Consider the following 23,255-nt stretch of genomic DNA (forward strand, 5'->3'; position numbering starts at 1 on the left):
CTGCCGGGAACGCAGCTTCCAGTTTCCCTGGGTGACAGATGAAATGCTGGGGGGCGGGGGGGGGGGGGTTGCTTTAGAGACATGCACGTGCTCCCAAGCTTGACTTCCAGAGCTCCAGTCCCTGCCTGGTGTGGTGAGAAGTTGTAACCCTTTGGTTACAAACCTTTCGATTGGGGCCAGGGGTCCTTCCCTCTCCTGCCCATCAGGTCTGGGCAGGACAAGAGGACATGAACATGTGATTTATCTGCTCTCAAATATTCTGGGTCTGAGTTCTCTGTATAATGGCCCGGGTATTTAAAGGAAAAGGAATTAGCTCTTGCTCCATCCTCTAAACTTGAAACTTACTCTAATAAGGCTAGACAGGCTAAGACAGTCAGCTGGGGCCTTTGTTTCTTTTTTTTTCCATGGAGCCCACCAAGTCCAGAATCCTCCCTAATCAAGCACTCAGGAAGACATCAACAATCTGTTTGAATCAAGACTTTGGAAGAAGTCTGTTTGCTACCCCTGTGTTAGGAGAAGGGTAAACAAACAAAACAAACAAACAACCAAACAAACAAAACCCTGGACGGGAAAAGAGGGGAAAACTCAAGTGATCTTAAAAGCGAAAAAGAAGACCTGATTCTAGAATTCAAAAGGTCCTGGTTTCTTCTTTTCATTGTTCTGCCTCTGAAATTCAGAAGCACAGCCTCAAAACATCTGCTGGGAAAACCATTTCCAATTTGGGCAGATTTACTGCCAGGTAACATTATCCAAATGTGCTTTAAGAAGGAGAGTCTTAAAACATGCAACAGCACGAGGGCCAGAAATAGGATCGGGCGACGGGAGCCCTTAGGCGGCGCATCCCTCGTGTTCTCTCTTGAAAGCTGGAGTCACGTCTCCGAGTGTGGGAAATGAGCACAGCCTGCTGGGGCTGCCGCCTGATGGACGGAGGGGGCAGGACCCCGCATAGCTCCTGGAGAGAAGCAAAAATGTGCTCTCTCCAAAAATAAACAGGGGGCAGGAAAGACTGAGAGTGAAGAGTTGAAAGCACATGACTGGCGGTTGCGGTCCTGAAATACCAGCTTTCTACAAAAAGGAGCCTGTGAGAGACAGAGAGCGGGAAATTCAGGAAGCGGCCTCTTTATATGGTCTCATCCGAATGGGCCAAGATTCAACTAACTGGAATTACTATGTCACAGGGAGCCTTTAGGGCCAGACTTGTTTCTGATCTTTATATGGTTCCCCCAGATTCTTAAGATGCCGAAATAGAAAAGATGCTGCAGTGCCAAAAAAGGAGCCTTTTGAGTTTAGAAACTTCTCACACACTCTCGAAAGTCCCAGAGAAACCCCACAATATGAGTCACTCCCAAATCCAAACTGCAACCTGTTTCAAAAATGCAGTCCAAACACACGCATGGATTCCCAACAGAAGAGACATTTGGTTAAGCAAGATCCCTCGCAAACTTCACACCCACCCATCTCCCAGCTTCTAGGGGCAACACAGCTCTGGTGTTCAACGCGATTATGGGCTGAGAGCAAATTTCCCCACCTTTCTCTAAGAACCGGACAGAAGATCCAAGACAGGTGTTCTTATATGCTTGATGAGAGAGAAGACTAACACTGATAAAGATGTGAATTCAACACAGGGGCTGGTGTGTGCTCCTTAAACCTGTGTCCAGTTCCATCTCTGTCCCCTTCTTCCTCCAGCCTCGGCCCTGGGTGTGACAACTAATTCACCACAGACCTCAGTTTCTCCCTCACAGATTTAAGGTCATGAAGGTAATGGACCATCCAAACTTGTAAATCGACCCCTGTGAGTACGCATAGCTCTTTCAAGACGGAAATGGACGTAACAAAATGCAAAATCTGCTTTAAGTGTAAGAATAAAACTTGATGGTCACTAGATGTTAAAGCTCTTAGGTGAAAGACTGACAGGGAACCAGACATTCTCACGGTACCAAGGAATTGCCCCATATATCACATGCAGGCACAAGGGAGAAAATGTTCCTTCACAACAGAGATACTATCCTGACCCTAACTCAGTGGTCAGACTTAGCAGCACTACCAGTGGGAGGTAAGGTGCTTCACCTGAAGCATGCACCATCACCCAGGAAAAACTCCTGTTGCCAATGTCCATCGAGCCCTCCAAGATGTTTCCAGCTTGTTGCAAGAGTAAGAGTGAGAGCAGAAAGGAAGGCTCAGACAAATCCGGTGGGAGGGGATCTCTACAGGACAACTGGCCCAAAAAGTCAACACCATTAAAAAGGTAGACTATTCTAAATTCAGAGAGACTTAAGAGGAATGTAATGGTTTGGTTCTGGATTGGATCCTGCTTTGAAAAAATAGCCATAAAATGCATTTGGATGATAACGGGGGGCAATGGATATGGACCAAGTATGGATGATGTCAGGGAACTGCTAATACTGTGAGGTGTGGAATTGTAGATTTCTAGGAAAACATCCCCATTTTTCTAGAGATACACGCTGAAGTATTAAAGTGACACGTCACGAGGTCTGCTTTGAGATAATTGAGCAAAATGTATAAATATAAAACACTTATGCATAGAATTAACAGATATTTTACAAATTATCATTTAAGGAAAGACAAATAATCGTTGATGTTGATAACAGTTGAAGCTAGGTGGTGGGCATATGCTATTCATTGGACTACTGTGTTTATTGTGTCTACTTTTCTGGATGTTTCTGATTTTAATGTGAAGTTAAGAAATGAAAGAAACCAGATGCATAAAGTTCAGGTTAACAAAGGAGGCCAAAGGCAGGGTTGATGAAGAGGAGGGGCACCAATATGGGGGTTGTTCATGGATCTATCTGCTCAGTGAAGAACTGGGCTGGATGTGACAGTCACTTTCCACCTGGCGGCTGGGAATTCCTGACACCGATGCCCTGAGGACCAGAAAACAACTCTTCACCTAAAACCTCCAGTCTTGACATCCCCGCCACAATTACAAGTGACAGGAGAGAGCCTTTTATACAAGGTGCCTCCTCACACCCTCACCCACTTCAATTGACCGTGGATTCTATTGTAGTTGTGTGTACATATGGGTATGTGAAAGGTGGGTAAGGAAAAAACATGGCAGAAAGAACATTAGACTGGACACCAGGTAATCCAGGCTCTCGTCCTGATTCTACCACTGACTGGCTCCAAGATTCTGGATTTTCACTCAAGCCAGAGGGGATTCCCTTTGGTTCACAATTTTGTGATTCTAAGAGTCTATGAATTATAGTATTTTCAATTCTGGGAGAGGGTATCTGGGCAAGGAGATGTAAACGATGATATGTGACACTCATCATCGGTTTGAGCCGGTATGAAGGAGATGGAGACAGAGAGAGAGAGAGAAGAAAAGGTACAGAGAAAAATGAGAATAAGCAAAAAAGACTTCATCCATGGTGAATAAGCCAATCTACACAATGACAAAGAATATCCTTGCTAATTCCTAACGAATGATAATAGTATTAGCCATCATCCCTTGAGGATTTGCTATACGCCAAAGCTTTAGCAGAATCGCTATGCAGAATCCTCGTGCCCCAGCGAAGGACAATACCACCCGCCAAGTTTACCAACAAGGAAACTGAAACTTAGAGGCTAACTCCCCTAAAATCATCCTGTTCTAAGTCACAGAGCAAGGATTCAAGTCCAAGTCTCTGACACCAAAGCTTTGCACTGAACCAGGTGATAGGTGAGTTCCTAGACACTAGATGCATGCCAGCTGGAACAGGTTTGAAACGACAGAGAAACTACAAAAAGAACCTGTCTAGGCTAAAAAAAAAAAAAAAAACAGAAAAAGGAAAAGAAAAAGAAAAAGAAAAAAAAATTGCCCAATAACAAGAGAGACTAGAATGACAAGGGGAAGATTTGGGAAGACCAAACCAAAGGACCATTTCCTTCCTTCACTTTCTAGGCACAGAGTAAATACATCTGCTCAAGATACAGGTGTGTTCAATAAGACGGGAGGACCAAAAAGGAACTCAGCCTAACCCTTAACCTCTGTAGAGCGGTCAGCCAACGGATGGGTTAAGGGTCAAGTCAGGGTCAAAAAGTGATGCCAACAATATACCGTTAGTGAGCATTGTGCCAAAGTGTATTAAGAGGAATTCAATATAAGTCTCAGGCCTTGGAAAGTGGCTGTCTTTGCCTCATGTCACAAGATGTGCTCTTCATACCGACAGAACAGCAGTTTGAAGAAGGGGTGACTAAATGCGGGGAGAAGGGCATCTGCCATAAAGAAGGAAAGGGGAAAAGCCATGATGATTTTAAAGGAGGGATGGAGGGACAGATTGGAGGAGAGGAGAGTCCTGGGTTCAAATCCTAGAATAGCCACTTTCCAGCTGTGTAGCCTTGGGCTAGTCGTGTCTTCGCTAAGCTCCTTTTCCTCATGGGAAGAACAACAGTGGTCCCAAGTCTCTTGCAGATCCACTGTGAACACTGGAGACCATCTCTGGCACAGAGCACACAGTAAACGGTGGTGACGGTGGCGGCCATACTATTTACCAGAAATCATGATAGTACTAAACTACACACCCTGGCGGCAAGATCTGGAATGCCTAGGGCTGCAACAATAGGAAGTTTCCGGCAGGCGAACACTGCAGGGACCTGTATATGGGGCTGCCTCGCCCAAGTGTCGTTCCAGGGGGCCAACTCTTACCTATTCCTGCTGCCCCGAAGATACAGAAATCCTTTAAAGTTGGCTTAACCAAGAAGAGGAAACCACAGTTCCGCTGCTCACTGGCAACTAACCGTGATGCTCAGGATGACCACAGTGTCTGCCAGTTACTCTGGCGGGGTCACACTTCCCCAAATATTCCCACGTACCCCATAATAAAAGACCCATATCCCGTATCTCAATGTGCGGCCATCAAACTGCCCACTTCAAATGACTCGTGGGATGAGGCTGCCGGCAGTTTGCTGAAGTAGCTGATCCAAAGAGAACAGATTTCAGCCTCAAAAGTCATTCTTAAAATTTGTCCTGGATTTTTCCACCCCGGATGGCATCCTCTGAATCTCAGCTCTACCCCTCTGGGTCCTGCTAAATCAGCTCTCCCCTCTCCTCAGGTCTATACCTCCCAGACATTTACAAAGAAATGCCCTGTTCCCCCATACTTTTTGCAGTTCAGCTAAAATAAACATTCCTTCCAACTTTCATCATAAATTAAAACCGATACATTTCTGTCATTCTCTTAACTCCTTTCAGTTTGCTAAAAATCCACCCGGCACATGTGGAGCCAGAAACGTGTACAACACTGAGGGTGTAAATTCCCAGAACTCCGAGAGGCTAGCCCTTCCTGGCACCTGTGAGTTTGTATAAGCACGGTCTAGACTTGCTCCCTCAACCAAATCCAGAGCGGGATAAGTTGGAGGAAGCTGAGAGCAGAGGAGTGAGCTGTGACCTTGACGCTTTAAGAAGCCTGATCTCTCACAAGACTCCTCAAGGGTGATGACGGAAAAGAAATGGAGGGAGTCTGAAGGAAGTACTCAACCATGGGCTGGCGGCCCCCATCACGTGACCTAGAGAGCGCGATGGCGGGCTCCACTCCTCTCTTCGCTGCGGTGAGATGCCACACACCACAGGTCTCCCGCTGCAGCCCGACTTTGTCCTGACTCACTTGTGGAAGCAAGGGGAGAAGGCGCTAGCACACCACAAAGTCATGGCTGGCGGGCTAGCACCCACTCCACTTTGCCCCCCAATGTTTCAAGGAACTCAGTAATCCGAAAATCTAAAAAAACTCTACAACTGTGTTTCCCAAGCTTCTAAATTTCATGGACTGTTAATATTTCAAAAAACTGATTTGTGGGGAGTAGGAAGTGGTTGGCAGTTCAGAGTTCACAATTTTTAATTTTGTTAGGGCTCTTTTTTAAAAAAAAAAAACACCATTTCTGGGGTACCTGGGTGGCTCAGTGGTTAAGCCTTGGACTCTTGATTTAGGCTCAGGTCATGATCTCACAGTTTGTGGGTGTGAGCCCCATGTTGGGCTCTGCATGGTCAGCATGGGGCCTGCTTGGGATTCTCTCTCTCCTCTCTGTCCCTTCCCTGCTTGCCTTCTCTCTCACTCTCAAAATAAATAAATAAACTTACACACACACACACACACCATTTCCTCTCATGATCATTTCACTAAAGAAGGGACCTTTTCAATCTCCACAAATTAGGAAGGACACAAATCAGGATAAAGAATGTTCCTTTTTTTGTTTTTAATTTTTAAAAATGTTTATTTTTGAAAGAGAGACAGAGACAGAGGGTGAGCAGGGGAGGGGCAGAGAGAGAGGGAGACACAGAATCTGAAGCAGGCTCCAGGCTCCGAGCTGTCAGCACAGAGCCCGATGCAGTGCTTGAACTCACATGCTGTGAGATCATGACCTGGGCCCAAGTCGGATGCATAACCCACTGAGCCACCCAGGCACCCCAAGAATGTTCCTTTAATTTGAACCGCTTATGAAAAACTTACTACACTGTTCTTGGTTTTCTCGTGTTGGTAAAAAGTTCCTCCTAGACCAGGGTTAAAACACGCTACGTTCTCTGTCTTTTCTCATCCCAGGCTCTCATCCCACCCTTCCTCAAACAAGAACGGCAGAAGGCCAGCCACTCTACTCCTCCCAGGTGATGATGCTCTGACACAAAAGCCATGGCCTAGGTGCAGTCCCTTAATCTAGAAATTCTGATACTCAGTTTGAAGTTGTACGGGAAGACCTCCCACCCTTCAAATCGTCCACTGCCAACTTCTCCAACTCTAGAGGCCTTTCTAGATTAACTTTTCAGAGTGCTTAGCACAGCGCGTGCCTGAATGGGTACTGATATCCTAGTGTCTGCATCACAGGTCTCTGGGTCTCTTTCATGCCCGTGTTTCTGATCATTACTTCCGAGGGCACCACTGATGTCAGAACGCTTCCTGCCTGAATAGCTAACGTACCTGTACGCCCCGTCAGTTACCCTGAGAGAAAATCGACACACTCTGTCTCTGAAACAACCACTCTCATTCTTTTCTTGGCAACAGTTATCACTTGAAAAAAACCACAGTGACTCTGAACCAATCCAAAAGCAACTGGCAGGTTCTGGATTCAGTAATGGGTGAGTAGTTTGTATTCGGCTAACCTCCACACAGATAACAACTATCAACTCTGGATGAAATACGTAAAACAACTATTCGAAGGCACCGGAGGGCAAACAAAAACAGGCAGAAACTGGAAGGGACTTGACCCTTGAAAGAAAAAAGAAAAACTGTACTGGCCAAAAATCCATGTTAAAATGGATTTTCCCCTTGAGTGCACTCTCCAGTCTGGGCAGCAACTGAGCAGCACAGAACTGAAGCAGAAAGCTGCAGTTGTATTGGCTTGAGGACAAATTTGGGGGCTGCCAGAGTCACTAAACATAGAAAGGGAGAAATTCTGGGGCGCCTGGATGGCTCAGTTGGTTGAGCATCCGACTTCGGCTCAGGTCATGATCTCATGGTTCGTGGGTTCGAGCCCCACGTCGGGTTCTGTGCTGAGAGCTCAGAGCCTGAAGCCTGCTTCGGAGTCTTTGTCTCCCTCTCTCTCTGCCCCTCCCCCACTCATGCTCTGTCTTTCTCTCTCTGTCAAAAATAAATAAACATTTTAAAAAATTAAAAAAAAAAAGAAAGGGAGAAATCCTGGGAAGAAAGGAGCCCCAGATCTGCATTTGAACTCCCCTAAAATCCTTTAGGCTTACCTGAGCTGCATCATGAAACCCAGTGAAAAACAACTGCTGAAGAGATAAAAAGAAAAAAACAAAAACATAAACCACAACAAAGAAACACCCCCAAACCACTGAGTGGAGATGAGATTTCAGCTGCTGCTCCCTGCAGGGGAAAGACATTGGTTTGAGTTCCAGCAACTTAGAGGTACTTGGTACATTCCTTGAGTGTGCCAGTGAAATCCCAAGTGAATCACACATTAGGAGTGAAGTTCATGTCCCAGGACTATGGGATTCGCTCTACGACTAAAGGGAAAACCAAAATAGACCTGACCTAACAGAGCCTCAAACCAAGTCTTGACAAATTCAAGGTGCTCTGCAAAGAATGAAACTGCCTACTAAAACAGAAACAACACTTTTCAGAGGAGAGTGACATAATCCAGAGTTTCCACAATGTACTGTCCACAAGGTCCTGTGTATAAATAAAGATGACTGGACATGTGAAGAAACATGAAAATGTGACCCAAAGGCAAAAGAAAAAAAACAACAAAAACTGACCCCAAGATGACCCAAATAACGGAATTAACAGATAAGGGTTTTAAAGCAGCTACTATAAATATGTTCAAGGACTTTAAAAGAAAAGATGGTCGTAATAAATGCACAAACGGGGAATCTAACAGAAGCGACGTAAAAACGAAAGAAAGAGAAACAAATGGAAATTTAGAACTTAAAAGTTCAGTAGCTGCAGTGAAAAGTTTAGCTGGAAGACAGCAGAAGAAATTATCAGTGAAAACAGAAAATATCCAGTTTGAAGGGGAAAAAAAAGATAAAAGATAGGAAAAAATTACCAAAGTTTTAGGACCAAAAAACACATGACAAACTAATGGGACAATATGAAACAGTTTAACACATATTGCAATTGGAGTCCGAGGGATAAGGAGAGAGAAAATGGGGCAAAGATAATTGAAGAAATAATGGCCTAAAGTTTCCCAAATTCGGCTATAAATACTGACTTACTGATCTCAGAACCTCGGCGAATACAAAGAAAATCACAGCTAGCCAGTCATAGTCACCCTGCTGAAAACCAAAGAAGATAAAAAGGAAATCTTTAAAGCAGCAAAGACAGGAGAAAAGATTTATATATAAAACCCATCCTCAGAAACAATGAAGGCCAGAGGGCAAAGGAAAGAGGATCTTTAGAGCGCTGAAAAGAAAAAAATGCTCAGCCCAGAACTCTAGGTGGGTAGAACATATCCTTCACAAATGAGGGTAAAATAAAACTATCTTCAGATCAAGCAAGCAAGTAGGGAGCAGTTCTCTGCAAATCCGTACTATGAGACATGCTAAGGAAAGTTCTTCACGGTAAAGAGAAATGATGCCCAATGGAAACCTGGACCTACAGGGAGAAAGGAAGACCAGAAATGGTAAACATGTGGGTGAAATACAGGAGTCTCTTTTTCTCTTGATTTCTCCAAATGACAACTATTTAAAGTGAAATGACAAATGGTGCCGTGGAGTTTCTGAAGTAGGTTGTTTTAAAGTATGTGACGTCACCAGCACAAAAGAGAGAGGGGGTCAGATGCACTCACGCCGCTGCAAGGCTCTCGCATGTTACGTGAAGGGGTATTATACTAACTCCACATAGCCAGGGAGGAGTTAAAGATGCATATTCTAATCCCTGGGACCAAAAAAAAAAAAAAAGCGTAAAAAAACTATACCTGAGGGGCCCCTGGGTGGCTCAGTCGGTTGAGCGTCCGACTTCGGCTCAGGTCATGGTCTTGCAGTTTGTGAGTTCGAGCCCCGCGTCAGGCTCTGGGCTAACAAACAGCTCAGAACCTGGAGCCTGTTTCAGATTCTGTATCTCTCTCTCTCCCCCTCCCCTGCTCATGCTCTGCCTTTCTCTGTCTCTCAAAAATAAATAAATGTTAAAAAAAAATTAGCAAAAAAAACCTATACCTGAAAAGCCAATGGAGGGATTAGAATGCAATATAAAAAGCAATCAGCTAGTAACTGACATAATTCTGTTACATGGGGTAAAGGCACGTGACCAGAAATGTTTCCGTCTATCACCAGTGACATTCAACACCAGTCAGTACCCTTTTCCTGTAAAATATCATTCTGAAAAGAATATTTTACTATCATTCCGCTCCTTCTCAGTAATTATCGCCATGCTACATAATGAGAAGAAATCTAGCCTGGCTAATGACTTCAATGAGGCTTTCTGATCAGTCTCCTGGTTCCTAACCGACTAGATATTCTCTGTTCACGGCACACCCTCTCCATCTCTTCACCTCTCCCGAATCCTGGCGTTCCCCCGTGGACACCATTTCTCTGGCAGTTCTTTCAAGTAGAGCCTGTTCATTGTTTAAAACTGCACAAAACAGGGTCCCAAGTGAGGTTCACTTCCCCAAAGTTCCTTGAGACGATTATTCTTCTAAATTATCATGGAACACTCCTCTTGAAACTTGTACTGTTCAGCTACATCACCTCTCCTTCCTTCTTCATGTCTGTCACTAACAATGCATGAGCACAGACTGATGAGACGCTAGGGCATGACTGCTCCCCAACCTGCCCCACCATTCTGAGCAAAGTCCACTCTCACATCAACAGTTCATCTAATGCTTAGCTAAGAGGTCCCTGACTCTTTAAATACCAATGACCTTGCTACTTTTTCCAACATGTCATAACCTGGAACTGCTCCATCCCTGAAATATCTAATCCCCTCCCTCCTTCCTTATCTAAGAACTTCTTCCTTGGTTTTACTTCCTTCTCCATCAACCCAGCTCACTCCCAAGGTCCATCACGCTATGCCTCCCTCCCTTGCCTCTTTAGCACATTTCCCCGAGAACTACCCCAAAACTGGATCAAGGCACCCATATACCTCCACTCTGTCAATACCCACCTGCTGAGGGCTGTTGGGAACCTGCACAATCATGCAAAGTAAGGCCTACCAGGCTCGTGTTCTGCCTTCTTTTGGCTGGATCCTACCTGGTCTCCCTGCATCGGCCTTACTTTCCTTCAACCTGTACTCCTTACCTGGATGGGCCCCTGGGAATTACGGAGAGTTCTACACAGGAAAGGGATGCTAGGTCTCAATCAGGAGGCATTTTTGACGTAAGCATTGCTGGTACGCTGCCTAACAAGCTCTCTGAAGAAAGGCATCTGAATACCCAGGGCTCTTGTAACTATAAGCTATGATTTCTTTCCTCATTATAAATAGGTATTCACTTTCATAACTCATTTTGAACACATAACTTTGAATTATTTTTCCTAAAGAAGGCCTCCAAACTGTGTAAGCTTGGGGCCCACAAAACCTGGAAGTATCCCTGACCACTGACTGCCAAAGCGCTCCTTCTAAAACGCAAATTTGATCATAGCTCTTCTCTGCTTAAAACTCACACACTGGGGGCGCCTGGGTGGCGCAGTCGGTTAAGCGTCCGACTTCAGCCAGGTCACGATCTCGCGGTCCGTGAGTTCGAGCCCCGCGTCGGGCTCTGGGCTGATGGCTCGGAGCCTGGAGCCTGTTTCCGATTCTGTGTCTCCCTCTCTCTCTGCCCCTCCCCCGTTCATGCTCTGTCTCTCTCTGTCCCAAAAATAAATAAACGTTGAAAAAAAAAAATTAAAAAAAAAAAAAAAAACAAAAAAAAAAAACAAAAAAAAACTCACACACTGGCACCTGGAGATCATGAATGGTCTGTAAGCTACCCAAAGGAATCAGAAGTTTTTCTTATATGTTCCTCTTAGAAACCCCAGAATATATAATGATGACTCCTACATCTGTTATCACTAGTTTTCAACTTCCCCTCTTAAGCTCCAGACCAAAACTTTCAACTGTTTACCTGACATACCTCTTTGAAAATCCTGAGGGTAACTCAAATTCAACATGCCCCAAACTGAAATAATGATCTCTTCTTGCTCCCCTCAGCTGAGGCTCTGAAATCCTCAGTCTTGGGGGCGCCTGGGCGGCTCAGTCGGTTAAGCGGCTGACTCTCGGTTTCAGCTCAGGTCATGATGTCACCGTCCGTGGGTTCGAGCCCCGTGTCGGGCTCTACGCTGACAGCTACAGAGCCTGCTTGAGATTCTGTCTCCCTCTCTCTGTGCCCCTCCGCCCTCCTCTCTCTTTCTCAAAATAAACATTAAAAAAAGACAAATGAGTCTCTTCTAAATTCCTAAAAACTGTAAATAAAATGAATTGAATTTAAAAAAACCATCAGTCTCAAAAATATCAATATTTATTCAGTCACGTTAGCTACACGTGGGATAAACTCCAGACTGTCCTTCTTCCTACCTCCAACAGCCAGTCCGCTAACACATCTTATCTATCTTTCCTTCAAAATGTCTATGGGTTGGGGCAGCACCTGGGTGGCAGTGGGTTAAGCATCTGACTCTTGGTTTCGGCTCAGGTCATAATCTCACAGTCATAAGACCGAGCCCCACATCAGGGTCCATGCTGAGTGAGAAGCCTGCTTAAGATGTTCTCTCTCTCTCCCTCTCTCCTACTCAGGTGTGCGCTCTCTAACATAAAAGTTTAAAAAAAAAAAATGCCTATGGGCGCTGACCTCTCTTCTTCACCACCTTAGCCAGGCTTTAGTCTGCTGTTCCCCACAGTAAGGTACATACGCCACCATAAGCAAGACAACTGGAGGTGGTCTGTTGATGTGCCTTCTAAAAACAGTCGTGCATTTTAATGTGAAACCTCAGACACCTCCGTACCGCTAAATCCAACAGACCCTGCTCCCGCCCTCCTAGTGGCATCAAGCACTCTCGACCCCTCCCTCCTTCTTGACACTCTCTTGCCTTGGCTTCTGGATGCCACATGCCTGTGTTTCCCCTCCCTTCATTGGCCCGTCCTCAATTTCCTTTTGCGAGACATTCTTTGGCTGTGTGTTCCTTCCACATGGATGTTCCCCAGGTTCTGTCCAAGGGCCTCTTCTCTTATTACACAGACTCTCCCTTACAGAGCTGGGCTTCCATTTACCACCTCAATACTAATGACTTCCAAAGCTCCAGTTCCAGCCCAGGGCCCCGTCCCGAGCAGGTGTACCACACATCAAAGCTTCCTGGATGTGTCCAGCTAGGGGTGTCAGAGGCATCTCAAGCTAACCTGCCCCTAAAGTGAATGCATCATTCCTCCCACACCCACTTCAGCTTCACTGGACAAGTGACTTACTGAGGACCTACAAAGTGACAGGCTCAGGTACTACTTCTGGAGCTTGCAATTAGTGAGGGACAAGGACCTAAATAATGACACAGTTACAAACTGTGGATAAGATGATAGAAAAAGTTAAAAAAAAAAAAAAAAGCTAAAGACAATATAATAAAGGGAGGTAATTTAAATAAAAGGGTAATATTCTCATTTAAAAAGGAGTGATAGGGGCACCTGGGTGGCTCAGTCGGTTGAGCATCTGACTTCGGCTCAGGTCATGATTCTCACAGTCCATGGGTTCAAGCCCCGGGTAGGGCTCTATGCTGACAACTCAGAGCCTGGAGCCTGCTTCAGATTATGTGTCTCCCTCTGTCTCTGCCCTTCCTCTACTTATGCTCTATCTCTCTCTGCCTCTCAAAAATGAATAAATGTTAAAAAAAATTTTAAAAAGGAGTGATATTCACATTGAACACAGTGGAAAAGAGAAGTCGGAGTCAGCCCAGCAAAGAGGAGGCATGAATATTCTAGGGACCCACTCCAGTCCAGTCCATTCTGTAGTATTCTAGGAAACTAGAATAAGTAGGGGACTTCTAGGCAAAGTGAAGCTCGTTCCATGGGACAACAAGCAGGTGGCAGGCGTGAAATGAATCTGCAGATGCAGGCAGGCACCAAATCACACAGGTTCAAGGTAAGATTTAGGGTTTCTTTTAGCCTAAGTGCAAGGGGTGTCTAGTAAAGGGTCCCGAGTATGAAGTGAACGAGGCACCTCTCTATAAGCCCACTCTAGCTGAACTGCAGGAGGGCAGAAGTACAAAAGATGAGTCCAGGGATAAGGTGGCTGCCACAGTTCAGGTAAGTTAACAGTGGCTTAAGCCATTTCGCCAATTGTTGATAATTTTTTTTCCCTAACAGAATGGCACTGATGGTCATAGATTTTGCTAAGTCTTTGCTCCGGGAACCTTGCCTGAATATGAGTCAATTCTCACTACAACAAAAGTATCATGATCGTGAAAATTTTGACATACCAAAAAAAAAAAAAAAAGATTTCCGAGCACATGCCAGTATTCTACTTATTTCAAAGAGGAGTCACATCAAATTCTAATGTTACAACAGAATCTGAAGTCTTTTGAATTGGGTCGTAAGCAGATATGACCTGGGTTGTTAAATTACATGTATGTTCTTTAATGCAAATTAGGGATGCTGAGCTGAGGGTTGTCTTCCCTGAGGCTATGCAACAGTCATGCGTCACGGACACCAACTTGGCTTGTGTCACTGATTCCTGTACACATATTTTTATTAAGCATCTAGCATATTCTTGTCATAGCAGAGTTCTGAATACTTAGTCTCTTATTTTGTGAAATTAAAGGACATTTTCTAAATCCTAGCAGATGGCGACTAATTCAGTGTTACGTCCATTATGGACAGATTTCTCTCCAGGGTCACTAGGATCTATGCTCAGAGGAATCCTCAGAGAAAGCTAAGAACTTTCAGGATATAAATGAAGGGTGAACGCTGTAAACTGCTGGACTATGAGGCGCCCCCTCATAAAGGATGAGCCTGGAGAGTTACAAGGCAGGGGTACTGCACTTGAGCACATCTCTGAGATTTTCCTGACCGGCCAACACAAACGCCTGCAGTGAAGTGTAATGGCTGCACGGAAGATGCATCAGTGAAAGGCGAGAAAAACATGGAAAGGTCAGTCTCACCTTCACAATATTACCAGTTACTTCAGTGTCATATAAGAAACACTGGCCTCATATGGTTCTTTGTTAAAAAAGACGACGGGACGGGTTTGGGACGATCTGAAAACCATCTCTTTGCTGGCAAAAGTCCCTCCCAACCATTACTCCCTCGCTGGTAGGGTCAATGGCTGCACTAACAAAGCCAGCAGGCCACGCTCTCTCCCTCACCTCCAGGACTGGCACATGCTCATCCCTCTGCTTGGAAGTATTTTCTCCTCTGCCCCTTCCCTGGGCTAACATCTACTCACTCTTCCAAGTCTCAGCTCAGATGTGATTTTTCCCTAGACAACCGTTCTGGATGTCCTCAGGGCTCAAAGGGGCGCAACGTAGGTATTCCTGTATTTTGCTGTGTTCACCCCTGCCTGGCACTTAATTCTCTGTAGCTCCCGGATCAAAGTTCTGAGAGGACAGGGAGCATGTCCAGTTTCTCACTGGGTTGCCAGCTCTAAGCACAATGCCTGGCACGTAGAAAATCCTCAGTCTAGTTTCACAAGTAAATGAATAAATGAATAGCTATTACTTTCTACTCCAAGGTCACTGGGGGTCACCAAGGTCACTCTTACCCTCCGCACTTTCTACCCACATTTCTCCAGAATGACAGAATGATATACGTCAGCAATTAAAGATGATTCTTTGGAAAGACCGCCAACCTCTAGACAGAGGGTTGGGTTTTGAGAAGGAGATGGAAAGAGACTAGCGGATAACTGGTCTGTGGCACAGGGAGAAAGGCCACTAAAGGAGACCAATAAAATAGCTCTCAAGTGGCACCAAGATTTCTCATCAAAAGGCTCCTTCCTCATCCACATGTTTCTGGTCCTAAGGGCCAGTTAGTTTTGTGAAATATAAATATCTCCGTATCTTAAACAGAAATGCAATTGAAGATATATGGACAATACCTCCTAATTCTCATCTAACGTGGATGACAATAATGGCTGGCGTGTGCCAGGCACTAGGCCAAGAGCTTTGTATGTGCTCGTATTTAATCCTCCAACAACTGCTAACAGAGAACTACTACTGTTATCTCCATATGATCTATTGAGATGAGAAGCCAGGCTTAGGGCAGTAAGGAACTTGCCCAGGATATTCATCCTCGTCGGGGATTAAAGACGAAATGATAATCCTGTCCACTTGTCAGGTTGTGCAGATCACGAGAACGACAGCTAACTTAGCGGGGCCCTGGGCTAAACTCTTTACACTTATTTCGAATTTAGCCCTGCCCACAGGTGTCTGAGAGAACCTTCGAGTGGCATTCAAGCACTATCTTTCACCCCGAGACCCGCAGGAAGTCAGCGAGAGCGGTTCCCTCTGGCTTTCCAGATAGCAAAATGAGTCACGAGTTATTAAAGTGTGTCGTGCGGGGACAATGAAAGAGCCTGAGCCAGCGCTGGAGGAGAATCTCAAGATGCTATTTCTAATGGCGGCCTCTACCCTCAGTTGACATTCCCTCCCACACAGTGGTGGCCCCAGGGATGGTGAGCGACGGGCATCGCCCACCCTGAGGGAGAGTTCAAAACCGAAGCATGCGAACCATGACACAAACATGAAGTGTGGAAAACGCATTCCTCGCGAACGGTTCCCCGTCAAATTCCCCGCATCCCTCTTCGACGACGTTATCAGGAGCATCGTTCAACCCGGCCCATTGGAGCGCGCCTACGAAAAAGGCTGAAAAATGTGACCAATCAGGAAAGTTATTTTTGTGAGAAAGAAGAAAAATGTCACCAAAAAGGGTCAGGAGATAACCCTCCTGGGCTGAAAATAACTGCCCGGCTGGCAGAGCCGTCAGGGAACAGGCGGAGGACGAGAGACGTAATGCAGAGCGCTGAGGGAGCTCCACTGGAGTGAAGCGGCCGAGGGATGAGGAAATTGGCCTAATTTGGGAACATGAGCCCAACGGCATTGCTCAGATTCCTGCAAGAGAATCTGGCTAACTTTCAGTTCTGCGTCCTAGGAGGAACACTGAAGGGATGGGGGGTGGAGAGAAAGGGAACAGCTGTGACTCAAACATTTCTCCAGACAAGTGGATGAATAAGGGTCGTCAAGCGAGAACCAACCCCCGCTCCAGAAGGATTCCCGGGGAGTAACCCAAAAGCCACTCTCTGCTGGGAGCTCTGTGCGCCGACCTGTCCCGCAGGTAGAAGAGGTCAGGTGGTGGAGAAGCACCTGGCTGGAGTCACAGAGACGAGACTAGAGTCGGAGATGAGCTGAATGACTCTGGACCAGTCACCCAACCTCTCAAAGTCTTAGTGTCTTCAAAGTAAGATGAGGTCAGTGGAGCACCCAGTTCAAGAGCTCCCGTGAGGCTTACGTAGGACATTGTGTGCAATTAACAGAGAGGTAGCAGCTGTTCCAGTGCAAACCAAACTTATTAAAAGGACAATCTGCAAGCCAAAAGTTAAGCCGCAAAGAGGTCTAGACCCAAGTGAGAAGTGTTCATCCAAAAGACAGGCCAGCCCTGGGCAGGTTTTGCCCGAGATTACTTTCCGCCAACAGCATCGTCCGGTAATGTAACATCATGGTAGAGAGCGCCCTGGTCTTTTCTTGAAGGAGCTGTGTAAGAGCAGAATCATTTGAATCAACAGAAGGTGAAAGGTCAAACAGAGAAATCCAGTTCAATTCTCAGAGCTTCCCTGACAGGAGGAAGTTAGACACTGCAGGCAGGAAGATACTCACCATGGAATCATCTTCCAGTACAATTCTCAGCAACCGTAATTGTTCAGCACCCATACCAAATACCAAACCAATAGCAAACTGCCAGCTGAACTAGGCATCTACGATCCACACCTGATCTGTGACAGGTGGCCCCATAACCCCCAAAAAGAGAAGAGTGCAGTCATAAACTTTCTTGGTGCTTACTGTTTTTTGAGAGATTCCTGTGTGTCAGGTACTGGGCTAAGCACGTTATGTTCGTTACCTAATTTCATCTAAAGCAGGAAGTAGAACTCTAACCAACTCCGAGCTAGTAAAACTTCACCAAGAGCTCATCTTCCAGGTGACTCAGTACAACGAGACAGTTGAAGTTCTTTGAAATTATCTGAAATTTCCAGAATGACTAAGCAAATAAAGAGACATTCCCTCTCCTCTCAGAGAGGGAGGAAGCATTTAACAACCTGGACTGTGCCACCGGGATCCTAGAGGCAGAAAGGCCCAAATGGTTACAGAGAAAATGGGCAGAAGGAAAAGACCCAGAAGAGCTGACAAAGGCAACTCAGGCAGGTATCCTGGGATTTCAGGGCATCCAATCTTCCACCGAACTCTACACAACTTTAAATTAGAAATCTGGAGAGGAATGTGGATTTGTTGTTGTTGTTACTAAAAATAATTCTTTCCTGTCATACCCAAATCTCTGAATAAAACCTCTGTATGAATTGTTTTTTGAAGAAATGATGACACATTGGTTGCAAATGGCCCACTCAACAGCCCTTCTCCTCTTCTCCCTAACTCCAAACCCCAGTGTTATGGCTGTGGCAACATGTCTGGTTGAAAAGTCCCTTGAAATTTACGGTGGTTTTTAAGAGCCAGTTCTGACCAATGAAACGTAACTAGAAGTCTACTTGGTGAGGTCTGTGGCTACTGTTTTCCTCATAAGAAGGAACAAACTTAGCTGGCATGCACCTTGAACTCTTCTACTATGGCCCCTCCTCCTACCTAGAATGCAGATCTGATGCCCGGGGAACCACCAGCCAGCTCGCAACTATAACAGTGAGAACAAGCCTCGAGCTGCAGGTGGCAGAGTCAGAAGCCAGGAGGCGCCGGGGTAATGCAGGATATTGCCCAGTGACTGCACCTGCCCTGTTCTGCCCTCCACTGGACTTCCTGCTATGAGAAGACTCATGCCTGCTTGATTCAAAAACTGGGGTCAAGTTTCTGATCCATGTAGCCGAATTCAATACTGAGAGATACACAAGGGTACCTGAAAATCAATCCGTCCTGAAAGACCAGGAGTTTTAAACTTCAATGGAAGTAGCACACGGCAGACGAAACGTGAGTAAATCTGAGCAGGTGTATGAAAGGAAGGAGTGGCAAACTGGACAAGGGAGGCCGCATGTAAGCAAGCACCGGTATTGGCGCCAGCCAGCTCCGGCCAGCTGTCGCCATGGGGGGACGCCGGCCCAGCACTCCCACTGTGCCAGAGCTTCTGATTTTAAAGAGAAGCCCAGAATCTGGATTTTCACGTGAAGTTTCCTAACTCATAAACAACCAAATGAAAACATTTTAAACTCTGTGCGGATCAAACAAGACATGACTGTATGCCACATTCAACCCAAAGGCTCTATTAATCTTAATAGAGGGGGTTAAGGCAAAATAAAAAGAACATCCAAGTTCTAGAGAGATAATAATGATTAGTAACAAACTGCGAGCCATGTGCCAGATTGTGTGAAGGGCTTACATCTATTATCTCATGTTTTCTTTTCAGCCGCCCTGTGGAGGATGTAAAATGATTATCCCCGGCTTATCGATGAGGGAACTGAGGCTGAAAGAGGTTAAATAACTTGCCCGGAGTCCTAGGCTTCATGGGTGGCCGAGCCAGGATTTCAACCCAGGCCCGTATGACCCTGAGGCCGGCGCTCTTCCCCACTCTTCCTAAGGCATGCCCACACACCCAGGAAGCACAAACACTGCTTTGGATCACTACTAGTTTACCTGTGGATAAATCAGTCAGAGCCCTCGAAGGGACTTCCAAGTCAGTTTGACAAGAGACCCAGGCTCACATCCTCCTACGTCGCTGTCCTTTAATAGAAATGGCAAAGCACTGGCCAGTGCCCGTCTATTTGCTAGTTTACCAAGCGAACGCATGTGTGCGTAGTGCTGTTCAGTTTACCAAAGCACTGTCGAATGCATCCCTCTCGTAATCCCCGCAGCAACCTGGTGGTATTGTTGCCACCACCTGCCAGATAATGAAATGGGAGATTAGAGAGAGGAGTGGACTTGTTCGAGATCCAGGCCATTAGCAGAGCCGGGTCTCAGGCTCTGGTCTGTCCAAGCCGTGTGTTCTCTCTACTCTAGCAGGATGCGCCTCTTCTTCCTCCACCAGAGCGTCCAACTCCACCACCCTGCTTCGAAATCATCATTCCTACTTAACTCTACAGGAACTGCAGCTGTCTGACCGCCCCCAGGTACCATTAAGTACGTTTTCATGGATAGCTCCATCCTAGAATATAGTCAGCGAGAGGGCAAAGAAAAATATATCAAGTCATACACTCTGAATCGGAATGTAAATGGGCACACACACAAGTCTCGGGATCTAATTTTAGAAAGAAACAGCCAAAATGTCCCACACAGCACAGTGAGCATCTGGCCCTGAGGGAGGCTGCCCACATGGCCTTAAACCTCAGTCAGCCCAGGGAGACCAGGAATGCTGCATTTCTGATGCGCATGTCACAGCCAGGCACCGGTTGGGTGAAGAACAGAATGACTTTTCATCACGTTCTCCCAGAAAAATGCTAAGGCCCAGAGGTAGGTATCCCTGGGGAAATCAGTAGGTATTCCAGAGGGCTGAAACCCTGAAAAGTTCATCCCAGTCTGCAACTTTGAAGTTAGGTACTCACAGGACTGACTCTCACCTGGGAGCCAAGGGGAAGGCGATGGGCGGGTGAATGACGCCTACCGACCCCAGCCTAGAAGCTGATTTGGTGTGGGGGTGACACAGAGCCTCAAGGCTGTCAGGTCATTCCAGGACATCCTTCCTGGCCCACCACCTAACCATGATGGGTGGCTAGAATCCCCTTCACAGTTAAGTAGTTAAGCAGACGTGTGATTAGTCCTTCTGGCTGCCAGTGATCATGGGAATAGAAGTTCCATGATGGCAGGAGATTCTGTCCCTTTTGATCACTGAGATACGCCAACCCTCTAAAATGGTACCTGGCACACAGTAAACTTCAATAAATATTTGTTGGACAAAGGAATAAATGATTTGCTGTTGAGATGCATCCTTCTAGACCCACAGTCTAAAGCGGCCAGAGGCCAAGAGGAGACTTCCATTAACCTAGTCACGTGCTTGCACAGTTCTCTTTAAAGACATCCACGACTGCAGTTCGAGTCGCAGTATGGACCGCAGTTCCATACCCAGTGTTGGGTATATGTGTTCTCTCACCGTCTTCCTAGATTCTACCACCGCTCCCCTGAGCTGTGCTTCCAGTGCGCCACCCCAACCCCCACCCTGCAACCCCCACCCTGCAACACTCCTTCTCAGCTTCTAAGGGCCCCATCGCACACGGTGTACTTCACCCCGAGTCTTTGCACTGTCAACTGCATGCCTGTTCCACGCTGGGCACTGTGATCAACAAAGGGGTACAATGGTAAAGCACAACCTGACTTCCAAAAGCTCACATCTTGTGAGGGAGCCAGGCAGGTAAACAATTAGAATACAACATAAGAAGCGCCATAATGTAGGTGCTGTGGCCAAAGTCACAAACTGACAACCCTCAGGCCCAATCTGGTCCATATGATGAGTTGTCATAATTGGTTGCTAACCTGTAAAAATGTGTTGCTTTCTCACCACATTTTAGATGGCCAGCATCTCTTGGAAAATCAGAGGATCCGGCAATACCGGGTATTCTCCAGTATCACTAGCTTTCACTAGGCAGTGGTTACCTCTTTACAGGGGACGTGTGCCACACACAGCCACCACCCCCCCTTCCCACAACCCCTTCCCACCCTCTCTGTACTGCTCCAGGCAATGAGGCCAACGGTTGGCTACCACTTTTCTGTGCCGGCATGACTGTTACCTTCAAGTAATAATTATTGGTACCCACATTTCTATAGTAAGTGAGAAAGGGAAAGATAAACTGAAAGGGCCATGTACAGAAATGCTGGAGAACTTGCTTCCTAGAAGGGTGAAGAACATCCCAACATATGTGATATGTAAGTACCTGTGTCTGTGTCTTGTCCCCAGCGTGCTTTGCTCATGCACCTGCCGAGCCCATTATAATGGCTTTGCCGCGTAGATCCCTTCATCTATTTTATACCTGCTAGGGCCAACGAGCTGGATAACTGAGAAGCCAGGTTTCCTGCTGCTTGGGAACTGTCTCGTGGGGCAAACAGATCCATAAAAAGAAAATGAGCACACGACGTGAGAACATATACACGTTCTATAATAGGTACCACGGGCACCAAGAAGAAGGAGCCCTAAGATGGCCTGGAGGAGTTAGGAAGAACTGACAGAGGGATTACCCTGAAACTGACTCTTGAAAAGGGCAAAGTTTGCTCAAATGAACAGAGGAAAAGTGCAAAGGGGCTCTGCGTAAACTTCCAAAAATAGCGCCCTGGCATTAAAAGTGTTGCTCATCAGGATTACCCACCCTCCACAGAGCAGCTGGATAAATTCCCACAATTCCAGGGCACTCGGAGAAGTTTCCAGGAAAGTAAGGCCAGTACTAATCCCCTTCCTGCCTGAAAACTGTAGAAACTGCAGGTCACCGCTGAGAGCAAACGTCCAGTTGTGTAATCCAACCTTACGTCATCAGCATGCCTCACTGACATTTATTCGGTAGAAATAAAAACCTGGATTTCTCCGGGATTTTCAGACTTCCCAGTTACCCCTGCCTCAGCAAGCTGAAGAACATTCTCCACTGAGAATATAAAGCAATGCAGAAACTACTCTGGCATCAAAGAAAAACGCTCTTCTGTCATTTCTTGCAAACAGGACAAATGCCAAGGAAGGGAATCCCCAAATCAAGACAGGAGGAAGGGCTGGTGTTAACGAGAAGCCATATGGAATACCAAATCCTTGCTGATTAAGTAATTACTAACTCTGGGGCACCTGGTGGCTCAATCCGTTAAGTGACCGACTCTTGATTCCGGCTCAGGTCATGATCTCACAGTTCGTGCTATTAGCACGGAGCCCGCTTGGGATTCTCTCTCTCTCTCTCTCTCTCTCTCTCTCTCTCTCTCTCTCTCTCTCTCTCTCTCTCTCTCTCTCTCTCTCTCTCTCTCTCTCTCTCTCATTCTCTCTCTCTCTCTCTCAAAATAAATAAACTTGCAAAAAAAAAAAAAAGCAATTACTAACCCTTGGCATTTTTTTGTAACACCCACCTCTCCAGTCAGAATCGAAGAGGAGTTCTTGTTACTGAGATGATTGTCCACTTGAGCTGACTCCTGCTGAGCTCGGCGACCCATCTTGGGCCCCTGTAAGGAGAGATGGGGAGCGCTGCTGACCCAAACATCTTCGAGCCACTATGAGGACAAGAATTCTGGGAAGGTAAGCAAGGACATGATGTATGAAGACGTGGTGGAGGATGGGATTTGAGTAACTTGAATATATTTCTCAAAAATGCTCCAAACCCTGAAAACAAAGCACCTGACATCATTTCTATTTAATAGGAAAATATGAAATTCCTGGATTAACGATCACAGGTTTCTCTTTTTAACTACCAGAGATCTTTCCTACCCAAAGAAATGCAGCTAGACTTTCCTCTAGAAGGAACAGAGATCTCATGTCAGGCACTGGATTAAATACTTCCCATGCGTTATTCCATTTCATCTTCACTGCAGCACTTTGAAGTAGATATCAACGTCTCCATTCTACAGATAAGGAAACCGAGGTTCGGAGGGTTCACTTGTTTTAATTAAAAAATAATTTTATTATAATTGACACACAATGTTCACCTTTTTTTTTTTTTTTTTTTTTTAACCCAGTAAGCAGCTTCATACTCCATTTGACCTCTGGACCCCCAGCTCCTAGCCATTCCTCCGTGTTAGAAATCCGAGTCTTGATTTCCTAAATCAT

The 23,255-nt window shown here is 46.0% G+C and overlaps 1 protein-coding gene across 1 annotated transcript in view; it reads right to left on the reverse strand.

The window, feature by feature from the left end:
• The window catches only part of IFT43 (intraflagellar transport 43), an 81,552-nt gene that overhangs the window by 57,431 nt on the left and 866 nt on the right, over positions 1–23,255 (reverse strand). The window contains exon 2 of the mRNA XM_047079810.1: positions 22,562–22,654. Coding sequence (XP_046935766.1) covers positions 22,562–22,654 — 93 coding nt within the window. The remainder of the gene's footprint in view (positions 1–22,561; positions 22,655–23,255) is intronic.

This window comes from Lynx rufus, unplaced genomic scaffold (genome assembly GCF_022079265.1).
Source record: "Lynx rufus isolate CCGP_SWC_20201006 ecotype Redwood Valley unplaced genomic scaffold, mLynRuf1.p SCAF_17, whole genome shotgun sequence".
Classification (NCBI taxonomy): domain Eukaryota; kingdom Metazoa; phylum Chordata; class Mammalia; order Carnivora; family Felidae; genus Lynx; species Lynx rufus.